Below are 18800 nucleotides of genomic sequence, written 5' to 3'. Positions count from 1 at the left end.
CAAAGGGGGTGAATACATATGCACGCACCACTTATCAGTTTTTTATTTTTTTCATTTCACTTCACCAATTTGGACTATTTTGTGTATGTCCATTACATGAGTCTGTATTGGGCTAAAAAAGGTTAAAGAAGCAGGCATTTGGTGATAGTTATCCATGGCGATGTTATCAAGGGGATTTGGCTGTCTCTCTGTGTGTGTGTCTCTCGGTGTGTGGGACAGCCATGAGGTACCAGTATATAAAAAGGTAGTGCAGCTTTGCTAACTATGTGGAAATGTTAACAAATATTGTATAAATCGGGGGATGATGCTAAATCATGCTAGCTACTGCCTGCAGCAATTGTGGACGATGTCACTAATGGCGAACATAGACAACTCAAGTTGAACATGAGCCACACATGAAGATTAGATAAACTAACCCTTAAGGACATTCCCCTCTCCTTGGAAGGTGTGGCTAAAGTAGTGCTCGATGACCTCATACTGCAAGTCGACGGTGGGCACATTCTCTGGGTGGGTCACGGCCACAGTCAGCAGGATGCCCATCAACAGGTTCACCACCTGGCAAGAGAGAGAAAGGTATTGTTAGACTATGTTCTTGAATACATAGCCTGCTCCTAGATCCGTTTGTGTTGGTTTGCCAACGCCTATAATTTGGCGTGAGTGACAATGATCATAGGAGTTGTCAAGACATTACAAATAGATCTGACTGGGCATACAGTCTGTTGTAGATTAGAACATCTATATTTTATTTCACCAGTTTGTTTCAACTTACGTTTCCTTTCCGCAGACATGAATGATAGACTAAGGAATGTCAGTAAAAGTGGTAAAAAAAAAAAAAAGGAGTAGAAAGGGCAGAGAGATGTAGCCAAGATGGATAGAAAGAAGGGAATGGAGGGAGATGTAGAGCCACATTCCATGAAACATTTAGTCTGGATAGTGTTCTCAAAAAACAACTTGTTAGTTTCTCTGAAGGTCAACTTCCCATCCGCCACTACTACACATGGTGGGCCTAAGCCTAACCAATTTATTTCATGAGGCCGATAGTCCCTTGTGGTTTAGGAACAACATTATTATTCATTTCCACTGAAATAACGACTGTACAATGTTGGACCTGGGACCGTCATCACGAAGGAAGATATGCATCTTTAAAACACTCAGAAGCCTCTTTCCTACAACGGCCAAAGATGTAACATGGGCTTCCCAAAACACAACGCAGAGAGAAATTGATAAGGCATCGTTGGAGCAGGTGTCGAAAAGAGCTGCGCCGGGTAGTAAGACAAAACGAGTATCATAACAGATACAGGCATTATTTATTTTTTTTAGATACGATTACGATCATAGTATTTTGTAATTATCTGTGATTTTGGGGGGGGGGGGGGGGGGGGGAGTACTTTTCGGATGCCAGCACGTATCTTTCTCATGTCAGTCAGTCATGTGCAAGGTTCAACGTGGTCTAAATAACTCAACTGGCTAGTTTGGCCGTCTGTAAAGAGAAGGGCAGGCTGTACGTTGATCCTGCTGTTCTGTTTGGATAGAGTGAAGCTGTATTTCTCCATCCACTCTACATAATTTCCCCCGATTAGTTTCTCACCCACTGCAAATTGGAGGACAAACACACCCCTCCGCACACAGCTCATAATCTGCATCTTTTTTTTGCATTGAGAATGTGTAGGGAGGTATTTTGCCAACATATATTTAGGCATATTAAAACACTTCAGTTTTTTCCAATCACGAATATCATTCGATCTGATTATCAACTGTGAATTTACAGATCTGATTGTGAGTATGGTCATGTTGGCACACCTCTAGTGTCAATACTGATAATATCCAAGGGAGCACTGCTCTCGGATTAGCTTTCTCCATTAGAATCTTAGTTTAAAATGATCTCACAATACTGACGACGGATCAGCTCCTATTACCACCTACCACTGCAACTTTTGAGGCGGCTTATTTGAATGCATACTCAATATAAATTCACAGATTTGGCACATAATCATGAAATATATAGAGAAATTACAGACAGCCTACAAGGAACTAAAAATAACTCAATATGATTGAAATACTGTTTATATTTTAACGAAGTCATTTCGGTTTTCATTTGAAGCATATTGAAGACATTGGCAACTTTGTATTTGTAGTCAACTTTGTCCTGAAGTCATCAGGGGTCAGAGAGATGGATAAACTATGTGATTCTTTGTTTAGCTGAGATCTTGTGTAAGGGCAAAGGGGGAAAAAAATATCTAAGGACACACTTAGCTGTTCTACGAGTGGTCTGAGGCAGGCGTTAAGATTACGAACATTTTCAAGTACAAATAACGATGGTTTTAGGAAACAGCTCAGATATTTAACGATGCTCCTAAGAAGGTTCTAATGATGAACTTAACCTTAATATGATTTTTGGGAAACCGAGCCCAGGACACGTGTGTGTTGTAGAATGTTTTGAATATTGATCAACTGAAAATAGTGACATCTCTTGATGTTCACACGAAGAAAGCAAACAGTGGAGTCAAAATTATTGACACCCTTGATAAAGATGCGTAAAAACTACTGTATAAAATAATTATAATACTGAGCTATATTGTATACTAAAAAATATATATATATATTCATACTAATATTTGTCTCAGATAAAGATGGTTTAGCAAGTAATACTTTTTTTTCATAAAAAAAGGTAGGTGTCAAAATGATTGACTCCTGCATTCAATACCTCACCTTGCAAGGATAACAGCACTGAGCTTTATTCTAAAATGTTTTATGAGTTGGAGAACACATTAGGAGGGATCTTAGATCATAGTTCTAATCTAAGTGCAGTGTTTACCACTAGTGCAGGCTGTGGCTATACAGCCGGTTACACACTCATTTTGAGCAGGTTACTTTTTCTAATTAAATTAACTGCCCTACTTTTTTTTTTTTTTTTACAATTCAGAGGTTTGTAAAAAAACTTTTCTGCAGTCATAGTGCAGCATAAATGCAATACGCTGCAAACAAAATACTTTTCTCCCCCTGCAGTAATTTTGCAGTGTAACTGCAGTTGTAGTGCAGTATAGCTGCAGTTCAACTGCAGTACACAAGTTATTCTGCATTTACTGCATCCAAAATACTACAGTCAACTGCAGTTACTGCACTTTTACTGCAGTTTTAAATCTGCAATCTTTTTTTGTAAGTGGAACGATATTAATTAATTAACTGGGATACTTTTTTTTAACAGTAAGTTAGGGGAAAAAGTATTCAGAGCCATTTCCCGCTAGAATGAACGATATGCATCTTCTAGCAATCTATTGACAGGAAAGGCGACTGTCAGTCACAAAGTGAGCGATGACTGGGAAACATTCCACTGTCTGCCATCTGTCCTGCCTCCTGGTACCTGGGTGTGTGTGTTGTGTACGCTGTGGTTGCAGTTACAATTATTTACATGGAGGAAGAGAACATGATGCTCCTTAAATCATCCAAGCGAGTCAATTTGCACGCCCTTTATAATATGGTAACGTTGAGTAGAAATTCACTTAGCCTTTTGTTTTCAGGCACATTCATTTATTTGATGTCATGCCTCTCATATGCAGGCACGAAGTGCTGGGGCATAGGCTTACTGTGAAGGAAGGAAGTAAGGAAGGAAGTAAGGAAGGAAAAAGAGGACGGCTCCACACTACTCTCACCTGTGTACAGTGCATTCGGAAAGTATTCAGACCCCATTACTTTTTCCACATTGTTACGTTACAGCATGAGGCTAAAAAGGTTTAAATAAATAAATCTTAAATCTACACACAATACCCCATGACGACAAAGCGAACACAGGTTTAGAAATGTGTGCAAATGAATAAAAAAAGATACATTTACATAAGTATTCAAACCCTTTGCTATGAGACTCGAAATTGAGCTCAGGTGCATCCTGTTTCCATCGATCATCCTTGAGATGTTTCTACAACTGAGTCCACCTGTGGTAAATTAAATTGATTGGACATAATTTGGAAAGGCACAGACCTGTATAGATAAGGTCCCAGTTGACAGTGCATGTCAGAGCAAATAATAAGCCATGAGGTCGAAGGAATTGTCCGTAGAGCTCCGAGACAGGATTGTGTCGAGGCACAGATCTGAGGAAGGGTACCAAAACATTTATGCATTGAAGATCCTTAAGATCACTGTGGCCTCCATCATTCTTAAACAGAAGAAGTTTGAAACCACCAAGACCCATCCTAGAGCTGGCCGCACGACCAAACTGAGCAATGGGGGGAGAAGGGCCTTGGTCAGGGAGGTGACCAAGAACCCGGTGGTCACTCTGACTGAGCTCAAGAGTTCTTCTGCAGCGATGGGAGAACCTTCCAGAAGGACAACCATCCCTGCAGCACTCTACCAATCAGGCCTTTATGCTAGTTGCCAAACGGAAGCCACAAACGGAAGCCTGCTTAGGCTTGCCAAAAGACAACTAGACTCTCAGACCATGAGAAACAAGATTCTCTGGTCTGATGAAACGATATTTGAACTCTTTGGCCTGAATACCAAGCATCACGTCTGGAGGAAATCTGGCACCACCCCTTAGGTGAAGCATGGTGGTGGCAGTAACTGTGGGGATGTTTTTCAGCAGCAGGGTGACTAGTCAGGATTGAGGGAAAGATGAACAGAGCCAAGTACAGAGAGGTACTTGATAACTTGTTCCAGAACACTCAGGACCGCATACAGGGGCGAAAGTTCACCTTCCAACAGGACAACGACCCTAAGCACACAGCAAAGACAACGCAGGAGTGGCTTCAGGACAAGCCTCAATGTCCTTGAGTGGCCCAGCCAGAGCCCAGACTAGAACCCAATCGAACATCTCTGGAGAGACCTGACAAAAGCTGTGCAGTGACGCTCCCTATCAAACCTGACAGAGCTTGAGAGAATCTGCAGAAAAGTATGTTAGAAACTCACCAAATACAGGTGTGCCAAGCTTGTAGCGTCATACTCCAAAATAATTGAGTCTGTAATCGCTGCCAAAAAAAAAATAGATTAAAGTTTTAGGGCATATCAACCAGTCCTAATTACTTGTAAAAAAAAAAAAAAGGAGCACTGGAAACTGCACACGTACCAAAAACCCTGTTGTTTTTTTGACAAGTGCCAATAAATAACTCTTCGAGATATGCGCTATGGAAATTACCATAACTCAAAAACCACATGGAAACAGTAGATATTTTTACATTACAGGTCAGAGGACAACCTGCAGAACAGTCTGCTACATTTCGGTATGTTGCAGTTTGATACAGGGGTCACCAAAACAGAGAGACAAATGCAACACTTTTGTCTTACACTCATACCGATTTTCACATCGAAATCAATTGATTTAGCGTCCTGTTAAAACGAACACAGCTCAAAAACCACACAATCTGGTTAGAGGACAATTTGTAGGAGTCAGCTAGTTAAAATTGTTTCATTTTGATTCAAGTGGATCGCCAACGCAGAAGTTTAACACAACACCTTTTTGGTTAATCACTTCAATCGATATCACACTGAAATTTGATTGGTCACATACACATGGTTAGGAGATCTTATTGGTCGCATACACATGGTTAGGAGATGTTATTGCAAGTGTAGCGAAATGCTTGTACTTATAGTTCTGACTGTGCAGTAATATCTAACAATTACACAACTACCAAATACACACAATTATAAGTAAACGGGATGGAATAAGAATATGTACTAGGAGGTCGACCGATTAATCGGAATGGACGATTAATTAGGGCCGATTTCAAGTCATAATCGGTAATCGGCATTTTTGGACACCGATTATGGCCGAATACGTCACACTCCACAAGGAGTGGCAGGCTGACTACTTGTTACACGAGTGCAGCAAGGAGCCAAGGTAAGTTGCTAGCTAACATTAAACTTCTCATTAAAAAAAAAAACAATCTTAACATAATCACTAGTTAACATGGTTGATAATATTACTAGTTTATCTAGCTTGCCCTGTGTTGCATATAATCGATGCAGTGCCTGTTAATTTATCATCGAATCACAGCCTACTTCGTCAAACAAGTGATGATTTAACAAGTGCATTCATGACAAAAAAGCACTGTCGTTGCACCAATGTAACTAACCATTAACATCAATGCCCTTCAAAACACAAGTATATATTTTTAAACTTGCAAATTTAGTTAATATTGCCTGCTAACATTAATTTATTTTAACTAGGGAGTTGCAGACTTGTTTTTGAGTTGCTGTGCGTTTTGTTGCCAACCTGTTTTGCTACCTGACAAATTTACGGTTTTTACTTTTTAATTACCGTTTATATTTTTGTTTTTTCCTACTCAACTTTTTCACTCCGGACGCTTTATCTGGACACGATTCGTCAGGACCTCCAACAGCCGAAGCTAAGTAGTAACATTAACATGATGCCTTCTAATTGCAGTCGCTGTACTCGCCTTACGGCGAGGATAGCTGTGCTACAAGCCCAGCTTCAGACGCAATCGCTAGGCAAGGGTAATTTCAGTGTAGGAAAGGATGAAACAGCGTCTGTGCCACCAGTAAGTACAGATAGTAGTATAAATCCCCTGGCACAGTCCCCGCAGCCGGACAACTTTCTCACGGTTTCTGGAAGGAAATGCTGTAGGAACGCTCAACCGGTGTCGCTCATTCAGCCGACAGAAACTTTCAACCGGTTTTCCCCATTAAGCAGCGGGTCGGAGTCAGAGGCCGAGTCTTCTCTGGTCTCTACTCCTCCCGTTACGGGGTTTGAGACGCCGAAGCTTCCCACCATTAGCTCTGACAAATTGAAAACTCTAGTCATTGGCGACTCCATTACCCGCAGTATTAGACTTGAGAATCATCCAGCGATCATACACTGTTTACCGGGGGGCAGGGCTACCGACGTTAAGGCTAATCTGAAGATGGTGCTGGCTAAAGCTAAAACTGGCGAGTGTAGAGAGTATAGAGATATTGTTATCCACGTCGGCACCAACGATGTTAGGATGAAACAGTCAGAGATCACCAAGCGCAACATAGCTTCTGCGTGTAAATCAGCTAGAAAGATGTGTCGGCATCGAGTAATTGTCTCTGGCCCCCTCCCAGTTAGGGGGAGTGATGAGCTCTACAGCAGAGTCTCACAACTCAATCGCTGGTTGAAAACTGTTTTCTGCCCCTCCCAAAAGATAGAATTTGTAGATAATTGGCCCTCTTTCTGGGACTCGCCCACAAACAGGACCAAGCCTGACCTGCTGAGGAGTGACGGACTCCATCCTAGCTGGAGGGGTGCTCTCATTTTATCTACCAACATAGACAGGGCTCTAACTCCTCTAGCTCCACAATGAAATAGGGTGCAGGCCAGGCAGCAGGCTGTTAGCCAGCCTGCCAGCATAGTGGAGTCTGCCACTAGCACAGTCAGTGTAGTCAGCTCAGCTATCACCATTGAGACCGTGTCTGTGCCTCGACCTAGGTTGGGCAAAACTAAACATGGCGGTGTTCGCCTTAGCAATCTCACTAGGATAAAGACCACCTCCATTCCTGTCATTATTGAAAGAGATCATGATACCTCACATCTCAAAATAGGGCTACTTAATGTTAGATCCCTTACTTCAAAGGCAATTATAGTCAATGAACTAATCACTGATCATAATCTTGATGTGATTGGCCTGACTGAAACATGGCTTAAGCCTGATGAATTTACTGTGTTAAATGAGGCCTCACCTCCTGGCTACACTAGTGACCATATCCCCCGTGCATCCCGCAAAGGCGGAGGTGTTGCTAACATTTACGATAGCAAATTTCAATTTACAAAAAAAAAAATGACGTTTTCGTCTTTTGAGCTTCTAGTCATGAAATCTATGCAGCCTACTCAATCACTTTTTATAGCTACTGTTTACAGGCCTCCTGGGCCATATACAGCGTTCCTCACTGAGTTCCCTGAATTCCTATCGGACCTTGTAGTCATAGCGGATAATATTCTAATCTTTGGTGACTTTAATATTCACATGGAAAAGTCCACAGACCCACTCCAAAAGGCTTTCGGAGGCATCATCGACTCAGTGGGTTTTGTCCAACATGTCTCTGGACCCACTCACTGTCACAGTCATACGCTGGACCTAGTTTTGTCCCATGGAATAAATGTTGTGGATCTTAATGTTTTTCCTCATAATCCTGGACTATCGGACCACCATTTTATTACGTTTGCAATTGCAACAAATAATCTGCTCAGACCCCAACCAAGGATCATCAAAAGTCGTGCTATAAATTCACAGACAACACAAAGATTCCTTGATGTCCTTCCAGACTCCTTCTGCCTACCCAAGGACGCCAGAGGACAAAAATCAGTTAACCACCTAACTGAGGAACTCAACTTAACCTTGCGCAATACCCTAGATGCAGTTGCACCCCTAAAAACTAAAAACATTTCTCATAAGAAACTAGCTCCCTGGTACACAGAAAATACCCGAGCTCTGAAGCAAGCTTCCAGAAAATTGGAACGGAAATGGCGCCACACCAAACTGGAAGTCTTCCGACTAGCTTGGAAAGACAGTACTGTGCAGTACCGAAGAGCCCTTACTGCTGCTCGATCATCCTATTTTTCTAACTTAATTGAGGAAAATAAGAACAATCCGAAATTCCTTTTTGATACTGTCGCAAAGCTAACTAAAAAGCAGCATTCCCCAAGAGAGGATGACTTTCACTTTAGCAGTGATAAATTCATGAACTTCTTTGAGGAAAAGATTATGATTATTAGAAAGCTAATTACGGACTCTTCCTTAAATCTGCGTATTCCTTCAAAGCTCAGTTGTCCTGAGTCTGCACAACTCTGCCAGGACCTAGGATCAAGAGAGACACTCAAGTGTTTTAGTACTATATCTCTTGACACAATGATGAAAATAATCATGGCCTCTAAACCTTCAAGCTGCATACTGGACCCTATTCCAACTAAACTACTGAAAGAGCTGCTTCCTGTGCTTGGCCCTACTATGTTGAACATAATAAACGGCTCTCTATCCACCGGATGTGTACCAAACTCACTAAAAGTGGCAGTAATAAAGCCTCTCTTGAAAAAGCCAAACCTTGACCCAGAAAATATAAAAAACTATCGGCCTATATCGAATCTTCCATTCCTCTCAAAAATTTTAGAAAAGGCTGTTGCGCAACAACTCACTGCCTTCCTGAAGACAAACAATGTATACGAAATGCTTCAGTCTGGTTTTAGACCCCATCATAGCACTGAGACGGCACTTGTGAAGGTGGTAAATGACATTTTAATGGCATCGGACCGAGGCTCTGCATCTGTCCTCGTGCTCCTAGACCTTAGTGCTGCTTTTGATACCATCGATCACCACATTCTTTTGGAGAGATTGGAAACCCAAATTGGTCTACACGGACAAGTTCTGGCCTGGTTTAGATCTTATCTGTCGGAAAGATATCAGTTTGTCTCTGTGAATGGTCTGTCCTCTGACAAATCAACTGTAAATTTCGGTGTTCCTCAAGGTTCCGTTTTAGGACCACTATTGTTTTCACTATATATTTTACCTCTTGGGGATGTTATTCGAAAACATAATGTTAACTTTCACTGCTATGCAGATGACACACAGCTGTACATTTCAATTAAACATGGTGAAGCCCCAAAATTGCCCTTGCTAGAAGAATGTGTTTCAGACATAAGGAAGTGGATGGCTGCAAACTTTCTACTTTTAAACTCGGACAAAACAGAGATGCTTGTTCTAGGTCCCAAGAAACAAAGAGATCTTCTGTTGAATCTGACAATTAATCTTAATGGTTGTACAGTCGTCTCAAATAAAACTGTGAAGGACCTCGGCGTTACTCTGGACCCTGATCTCTCTTTTGAAGAACATATCAAGACCATTTCAAGGACAGCTTTTTTCCATCTACGTAACATTGCAAAAATCAGGAACTTTCTGTCCAAAAATGATGCAGAAAAATTAATCCATGCTTTTGTCACTTCCAGGTTAGACTACTGCAATGCTCTACTTTCCGGCTACCCGGATAAAGCACTAAATAAACTTCAGTTAGTGCTAAATACGGCTGCTAGAATCCTGACTAGAACCAAAAAATTTGATCATATTACTCCAGTGCTAGCCTCTCTACACTGGCTTCCTGTCAAAGCAAGGGCTGATTTCAAGGTTTTACTGCTAACCTACAAAGCATTACATGGGCTTGCTCCTATCTATCTCTCTGATTTGGTCCTGCCGTACATACCTACACGTATGCTACGGTCACAAGACGCAGGCCTCCTAATTGTCCCTAGAATTTTTAAGCAAACAGCTGGAGGCAGGGCTTTCTCCTATAGAGCTCCATTTTTATGGAACGGTCTGCCTACCCATGTCAGAGACGCAAACTCGGTCTCAACCTTTAAGTCTCTACTGAAGACTCATCTCTTCAGTGGGTCATATGATTGAGTGTAGTCTGGCCCAGGAGTGGGAGGGTGAACGGAAAGGCTCTGGAGCAACGAACCACCCTTGCTGTCTCTGCCTGGCCGGTTCCCCTCTTTCCACTGGGATTCTCTGCCTCTAACCCTATTACAGGGGCTGAGTCACTGGCTTTACTGGGGCTCTCTCATGCCGTCCCTGGAGGAGGTGCGTCACCTGAGTGGGTTGAGTCACTGATGTGGTCATCCTGTCTGGGTTGGCGCCCCCCCCCCCCCCCCTTAAGTTGTGCCGTGGCGGAGGTCTTTGTGGGCTATACTCAGCCTTGTCTCAGGATGGTAAGTTGGTGGTTGAAGATATCCCTCTAGTGGTGTGGGGGCTGTGCTTTGGCAAAGTGGGTGGGGTTATATCCTTCCTGTTTGGCCCTGTCCGGGGGTGTCCTCGGAGTGGGCCACAGTGTCTCCTGACCCCTCCTGTCTCAGCCTCCAGTATTTATGCTGCAGTAGTTTGTGTCGGGGGGCTAGGGTCAGTTTGTTATATCTGGAGTACTTCTCCTGTCCTATTCGGTGTCCTGTGTGAATCTAAGTGTGCGTTCTCTAATTCTCTCCTTCTCTCTTTCTCTCTCTCGGAGGACCTGAGCCCTAGGACCATGCCCCAGGACTACCTGACATGATGACTCCTTGCTGTCCCCAGTCCACCTGGCTGTGCTGCTGCTCCAGTTTCAACTGTTCTGCCTTATTATTATTCGACCATGCTGATCATTTATGAACATTTGAACATCTTGGCCATGTTCTGTTATAATCTCCACCCGGCACAGCCAGAAGAGGACTGGCCATCCCACATATGCTCTCTCTAATTCTCTCTTTCTTTCTCTCTCTCGGAGGACCTGAGCCCTAGGACCATGCCCCAGGAATACCTGACATGATGACTCCTTGCTGTCCCCAGTCCACCTGGCTGTGCTGCTGCTCCAGTTTCAACTGTTCTGCCTTATTATTATTCGACCATGCTGGTCATTTATGAACATTTGAACATCTTGACCATGTTTTGTTATAATCTCCACCCGGCACAGCCAGAAGAGGACTGGCCACCCCACATAGCCTGGTTCCTCTCTAGGTTTCTTCCTAAGTTTTGGCCTTTCTAGGGAGTTTTTCCTAGCCACCGTGCTTCTTCACCTGCATTGCTTGCTGTTTGGGGTTTTAGGCTGGGTTTCTGTACAGCACTTTGAGATATCAGCTGATGTACGAAGGGCTATATAAAATAAATTTGATTTGATTTGAAATTGTGTCACTACTCTATGTGCAAGCAGAGTCAGGGTATATGCAGCAGTTTGGGCTGCCTGGCTCAGTGCGAACTGTGTGAAGACCATTTCTTCCTAACAAAGACCGTCATTAATTTGCCAGAATTGTACATAATTATGACATACATTGAAGGTTGTGCAATGTAATAGCAGTATTTTGACTTAGGGATGCCACCTGTTAGATAAAATACGGAACGGTTCCGTATTTCAATGAAAGAATAAACGTTTTGTTTTCGAAATTATAGTTTCCGGATTTGACCATATTAATGACCAAAGGCTCGTATTTGATAGAGTGTTTGCCAGCAGCTCTTCAATGTGCTTCAAGCATTACGCCGTTCATGACTTCATACCTATCAACTCCCGAGATTAGGCTGGTAATACTATAGTGCCTATAAGAACATCCAATAGTCAAAGGTATATGAAATACAAATGGTAGAGATAAATAGTCCTATAATTCCCATAACTACAACCTAAAACTTCTTACCTGGGAATATTGAAGACTCATGTTGAAAGGAACCACCAGCTTTCATATGTTCTTATGTTCTGGGCATGGAACGTAAACGTTAGCTTTCTTACATGGCAAATATTGCACTTTTACTTTCTTCTCCAACACTGTGTTTTGGCATTATTTAAACCAAATTTAACATGTTTCATTATATATGAGGCTAAATTGATTTATTGATGCATTATATTAAGTTAAAATACGTGTTCATTCAGTATTGTTGTAATTGTCATGATTACAAATAAATATTATTATTTATTAATTAAAGTATTATATTAAGTTAAAATACGTGTTCATTCAGTATTGTTGTAATTGTCATTATTACAAATAAATATGATTTATTTATTAAAATCGGCCAACTAATCGGTATCGGCTTCTTTTGGTCCTCCAATAATCGGTATCGGCGTCAAAAAAATCATAATCGGTCGACCTCTAATCCTGAGGCTGCATTTATTGTAGCTGGGGACTTTAGCAAAGCTAATTTGAGAACAAGGCTACCTAAATTCTATCAGCATATCGATTGCAGTACACAAGTGAGAAACACACTCGACCATTGCTACTCTAACTTCCGCAATGCATACAAGGTCCTCTCCCACCCTTCTTTTGGTAAATCTGACCATGACTCCATTTTGATGCTCCCTCCCATAGGCAGGAACGAAATCAAGAAGCGCCCAATCGGATTCCACACTTGAAGATTGCTTCAATCACGTGGACTGGGATATATTCCGGGTAGCCTCAGAGAACAACATTGACGTACGTATACGCTGACTCAGTGAGCGAGTTTATGAAGGAAGTGTAGATGAGACGTTGTACCCACTGACTATTAAAACCTTCCCTAACCAGAAACCATGGATTGATGGCAGCATTCAAGCAAAACTGAAAGCATGTCCCACCGCATTTAATCATGGCAAGGCCACTGGGAATATGGCTGAATATAAACAATGTAGTTATTCCCTCCACAAGACAATCAAAGAAGCAAAGTGTCAGTCAGTATAGAGACAAACTGGAGTCGCAATTCCATGGCTCCAAAACGAGACGTTTGTGGCAGGGTCTACAGACAATCACAGTTTACAAAAAGAAAACCAGCCCCGTCGCAGACATCGACGTCTTACTACCAGAAAAATTGAACAACTTCTTTGCTCGCTTTGAGGACAATACAGTGCCATCGACGCGACCCGCTACCAAAGACTGTGGGCTCTCCTCCTCCATGGCTGACGTGAGTAAAACATTCAAACGTGTTAATCCTCGCAGGGCTGCCTGCCCAGACGGCATCCCTTGCCGAGTCCTCAGAGCATGCGCAGGCCAGCTGGCTGGTGTGTTTACGGACATATTCAATCTATCCCAGTCTGCTGTCCACACATTCTTCAAGATGGCCACCATTTCTCCAATTCCCAAGAAAGCCAAGGTATCTCAACTAAAAACTATCGCCCCATAGCACTCACTTCTGTCATCATGAAGTGCTTTGAGAGACTAATCAAGGATCATATCACCGCCACACTACCGGTCACCCTAGACCCACTTCAATTTGCTTACCGCCCCAATAGATCCACACTGCCCTAACCCATCTGGACAAGAGGAATACCTTTGAATGCTGTTCATTGACTACAGCTCAGCATTCAACACCATAGTACCCTCCAAACTCATCATTAAGCTTGAGTCCCTGGGTCTTGACTAGAGGTCGACCGATTATGATTTTTCAAAGCCGATTATTGGAGGACCAAAAAAAAAAAAAACACGTATTTTAACTTAATATCATTTAAATAATGCAAAAACAAAGTGTTGGAGAGGAACGTAAAAGTGAAATATGTGCTATGTAAGAAAGCTAACGTTTCAGTTCCTTGCTCAGAACATGAGAACATATGAAAGCTGGTGGTTCCTTTTAACATGAGTCTTCAATATTCCAAGGTAAGAAGTTTCAGGCTGTAGTTAGAGGACTATTTCCCTCTAAACCATTTGTATTTCATATACCTTTGACTATTGGATGTTCTTATAGGCACTTTAGTATTGCCAGTGTAACAGTATAGCTTCCGTCCCTCTCCTCGCTCCTCCCTGGGCTCGAACCAGCAACACAATGACAACAGCCACCACATCGAAGCGTTACCCATGCAGAGCAAGGGAAACAACCACCCCAAGGCTCAGAGCGAGTGAAGTTTGAAACGCTATTAGCGCGTGCTAACTAGCCAGCCATTTCACTTCGTTCACACCAGCCTCATCTCGGGAGTTGATAGGTTTGAAGTCATAAACAGCGCAATGCTTGATGCAGAACGAAGAGCTGCTGGCAAAACGCACAAAAGTGCTGTTTGAATGAATGTTTACGCGCCTGCTTCTGCCTACCACCGCTCAGTCAGATACTTGTATGCTCAGTCAGATTATATGCAACAGGACACGCTAGATAATATCTAGTAATATCATCAACCATGTGTAGTTAACTAGTGATTATGATTGATTGTTTTTTTATAAGATAAGTTTAATGCTAGCAAGCAACTTACCTTGGCTTACTGCATTTGCGTAACAGGCAGTCTCCTTGTGGAGTGCAACGAGAGAGAGGCAGGTCGTTATTGCGTTGGACTAGTTAACTGTAAGGTTGCAAGATTGGATCCCCCGAGCTGACAAGGTGAAAATCGGTCTTTCTGCCCCTGAACAAGGCAGTTAACCCACCGTTCCTAGGCCGTCATTGTAAATAAGAATGTGTTCTTAACTGACTTGCCTAGTTGAATAAAGATGAAATAAAAGGTGTTAAATATATATTATATATTATATTATATTTCTAATTTAAAAAATAATCTGCGCCCAAAAACACCGATTTCTGATTGTTATGAAAACTTGAAATCAGCCATTCCGATTAATCGGTCGACCTCTAGTCTTGACCCCGCACTGTGCAACTGGGTCCGGGACTTCCAGGCAGTCCACTCCCAGGTGGTGAAGGTAGGAAACAATCTCCACTTCGATGACCCTCAACACTGAGGCCCCACAAGGGTGTGTGCTCAGCCCTCTCCTGTACTCCCTGTTCACCCACGACTGCGTGGCCATGCACGCCTCCAACTCAATCATCAAGTTTGCAGACGACACAACAGTGGTAGGCTTGATTACCAACAACAACGAGACAGCCTACAAGGGAGGAGGTGAGGGCCCTTGGAGTGTGGTGTCAGGAAAATAACCTCTCACTCAATGTCAGCAAAACAAGAGATTATCATGGACTTCAGGAAACAGCAAAGGGAGCACCCCCCTATCCACATAGACGGGACAGCAGTGGAGAAGGTGGAAGGTTTTAACTTCCTCGGTGTACACAGCACAGACGGTGTGGTGAAGAAGGTGCAACAGCACCTCTTCAACCTCAGAAGGCTGAAAAAATGTGGCTTGTCACCAAAAACCCTTAATTTTTACAGGTACACAATCGAGAGCATCCTGTCAAGTTGTATCACCGCCTGGTACGGCAACTGCACCGCCCACAACCGCAGGGCTCTCCAGAGGGTGGTGCAGTCTGCACAAAGCATCACCGGGGGCTAACTACCTGCCCTCCAGGACACCTACAACACCCAAAGTCACAGGAAGGCAAAAAATATCATAAAGGACAATAACCACCCAAGCCACTGCCTGTTCACCCATCTACCATCCAGGAGGTGAGGTCAGTACAGGTGCATCAAAACTGGGACAGAGGGATAGAAGCTGTTTTTCAATCTCAAGGCCATCAGACTGTTAAACAGCCATCCCTAGCACAGAGGCAGCCGTCTACCTACAGACTTGATATCATTGGCCACTATAAAAGGAACACTTGTCACTTTAATTATGCCACTTTAAGAATGTTTACATATCTCGCATTACTTATCTCATATGTATACACTGTATAGTGTATCCTATTATATACTATCTATTGCATCTTAGCTGCTCGGTCACTACTCATCCATATATTTTATATATTCTTATCCCATTCCTTTACTAGATTGTGTATTAGGTGTTGTGGAATTTGTTAGGTATTAGGTTGTTATGGAATTGTTAGATACTAACTGTTAGATACTGCTGACCTGTCGGATCTAGAGGCATAAGCATTTCGCTACACTTGCAATAACATCTGCAAACAAATCAAATTTGATTTTATGTCTATCAAGTCTATGAGACCGGTCTGGTGCAGAAGCATGAATGTTTCACTTCCCTACCTGTAACTCCTGAATGGTCCCTTTCTGACCACTTCTTCCATGTGTAAACATGTATGGAAAGGGATGCGGTCAAAAAGTGATTGAATTCAAGTGGATTTACCCTAACATTACTGTTACTTGACACGCTAGTAACAGTTAGCCTACGTTAGAACAACCTCGGATGTGCACCGGGGGGAGCTTAAAGTCCATACGGGTAACGTTATCGGATAGCTAGCTAACTAACTAGCGGTTAACATTAGCGCCAATATAGCAAATTCCATATAGATATAATGTTACAAAAGTATGGCACGCATCAGATATCAAACTAACTTTCTTGACAAAGATGGTCTTCGATTTAGCTTTTTGGTAGTTAGCACAATGGCCTACTCTCGATAGTACAGTGGCAACCAGGGGGTACTGCAACATAACCGCAAATAAGCTAACACTAGCTTAGTTAACGTTAGCTAGCACAATCTAAAAAGCCAGGCGACATTGGCAGTTGTACGTACCATGTACCAAGTGCCGAGAATGATGGTTCCCGTCCTGACATGGCAACACCCACAGCATCGCGTTGTGTAGAACCTGTGTCGATTCGGTTTAAAATGGTGCATGTCTTCCTCAAGAGTAGGGATAAACATCGCTGAAAAAGCTGGGCGACTAAGAAAGCCTCCACCATCAACAACCGACGCTGATATGAAACGCCCACTTATGTGACAAGCGTGTTGAAAGAAAACACAAACGATTAGCTGTTTTGATTGACAACAGTTTTTGGCCATTGTGGAGCGAGGATGATGAACGTCAACCAATCAGCTGCCTCACCACACTGACATATCCGCAAAACTGTCCCTGTGGCGCAATCAGGGGTTGATGATGGGGAAATTCCTTTCCTACATCTCTATCGTTAGTTTCCCTTCTCTTACATCAGTTTCCCTTCTCTAAAGTTATGCTCTCTCTCTCAAAAAAAAATGTTATTCAGAACTTTTTTTTAATTGTTCTACCCGTATACTAAATATGGGCCTGCATCTTTCACTTCTGCTTTATGGGGTTTATGCAGTGCTTGACCTGGGCAGGAGTTCACCGGAGCTGAGTATGGTTTTACTGCTTGAGATCCTGTTTCTCTTATAGCATATTAGCTCAAATGTATTGTGGAGTTCCTGCACCCAAAATGAGTACCGGCACTTATTTCAATCCAAGTAAAGCACTGGGTTTATGAGTTACAAATAAAGATAATCTGTTAACATGAATAGAATACATATCTCAAGTGAATGCATACTGTATTCAGGTCAATGCCTCAGCAATGCAGAAGTCTTTTGGAGTGTTTTGTTGTTGTTTTAATACCCCGGCTAATGTTAGAATGATGGATACAAAACAGCAAATAACTATGTGTAGACCAAAGACCATGTATGGAATTAGGGTATTATTACGTGTGACAAATTCAACTGAGATTCAGTCAAAGTACTCATCCTTTGAGCTCTAGATGGCAGGAGAGTACTAGTGATATAGTAGGTTTGACTTACTCTGAAGTTAGACGTGGCAATGTGTTATGCAGGTTGATGTTTATAGGGTTAGCAGTGTGGTTAAAGTTATTATTATTATATATATATATATTTTAAATGTAACCTTTATTTAACTAGGCATGTCATTTAAGAAAAAAATCTTATTTACAATGACGGCCTACCCCGGCCAAACCCTGACGACGCTGGGCCAATTGTGTGCCGCCCTATGGGATTCCCAAATACGTCCGGATGTGATACAGTCTGGATACGAACCAGGAACTACAGTGACGCCTCTTGCACTGACATGCAGTGCCTTAGACCGCTGCTCCACTTAGGAGCCCTAAAGTTAGGGTTAAGGTTTGGTTTACAATTAGATGTTATGACTTTGTGTCTTTGCCTGCTAGCGACCATTCTGCAGAGCTGCCTCCAGAACAAGATTCATGACGAAAAACGCTAACCTGCATGTGTTATCCAAACTATTCAAATCTGGATGTACTAATTTAACACTTGTGTGTGAGTGCATGAAGTTAAGCTAAACAACGGTTACGATTCACATGCCAATATCCCCACTCACATACAGAGCATTCAAAAAATATTCAGACCCCTTGACTTTTCCACATTTTGTTACTTTACAGCCTTATTCTAAAATTGATTAAATAATTGTTTTCCCTTATCTAAACACAATACCCCATAATAACAAAGTGAAAACAGGTTTTTAGACATTAATCCACCTGTGGTAAATTCAATTGATTGGACAAGATTTGGAAAGGCACACAACTGTCTATATAAGGTTCCACAGTCGACAGTGCATGTCACAGCAAAAACCAAGCCATTAGGTCAAAGGAATTGTCCGTAGAGCTCTGAGACGAGTGTGTCGAGGCACAGATCTGGGGAAGGGTACGAAAACATTTCTGCAGCATTGAAGGTCCCCAAGAATACAGCGGCCTCCATCATTCTTAAATGGAAAAAGTTTGGAACCACCAAGACTCTTCCTAGAGTTGGCCCGCCCGGCCAAACTGAGCAATTGGGGGAGAAGGGTGTTGGTCAGGG

The 18800-nt window shown here is 42.4% G+C and overlaps 1 protein-coding gene across 1 annotated transcript in view; it reads right to left on the bottom strand.

Moving 5' to 3' along the window:
• Nucleotides 1-17168, bottom strand: part of LOC110522012 (lysosomal-associated transmembrane protein 4A) — a 31343-nt gene extending 14175 nt beyond the window's left edge. Inside the window, exons 1-2 of the mRNA XM_021600071.3 lie at nt 16764-17168; nt 417-555 (exon numbers count right to left, since the gene is read on the bottom strand). Coding sequence (XP_021455746.2) covers nt 417-555; nt 16764-17030 — 406 coding nt within the window. The 5' untranslated portion in view covers nt 17031-17168. The remainder of the gene's footprint in view (nt 1-416; nt 556-16763) is intronic.
• Between the last annotated feature and the right edge of the window lie 1632 nt (nt 17169-18800).

Source organism: Oncorhynchus mykiss, chromosome 4, assembly GCF_057628025.1.
Source record: "Oncorhynchus mykiss isolate SJ-2025 chromosome 4, ASM5762802v1, whole genome shotgun sequence".
NCBI classification, from domain to species: Eukaryota; Metazoa; Chordata; class Actinopteri; order Salmoniformes; family Salmonidae; genus Oncorhynchus; species Oncorhynchus mykiss.
Note: the sequence above shows the minus strand (reverse complement) of the source record. Positions and strands in the feature narration are given on the sequence as shown.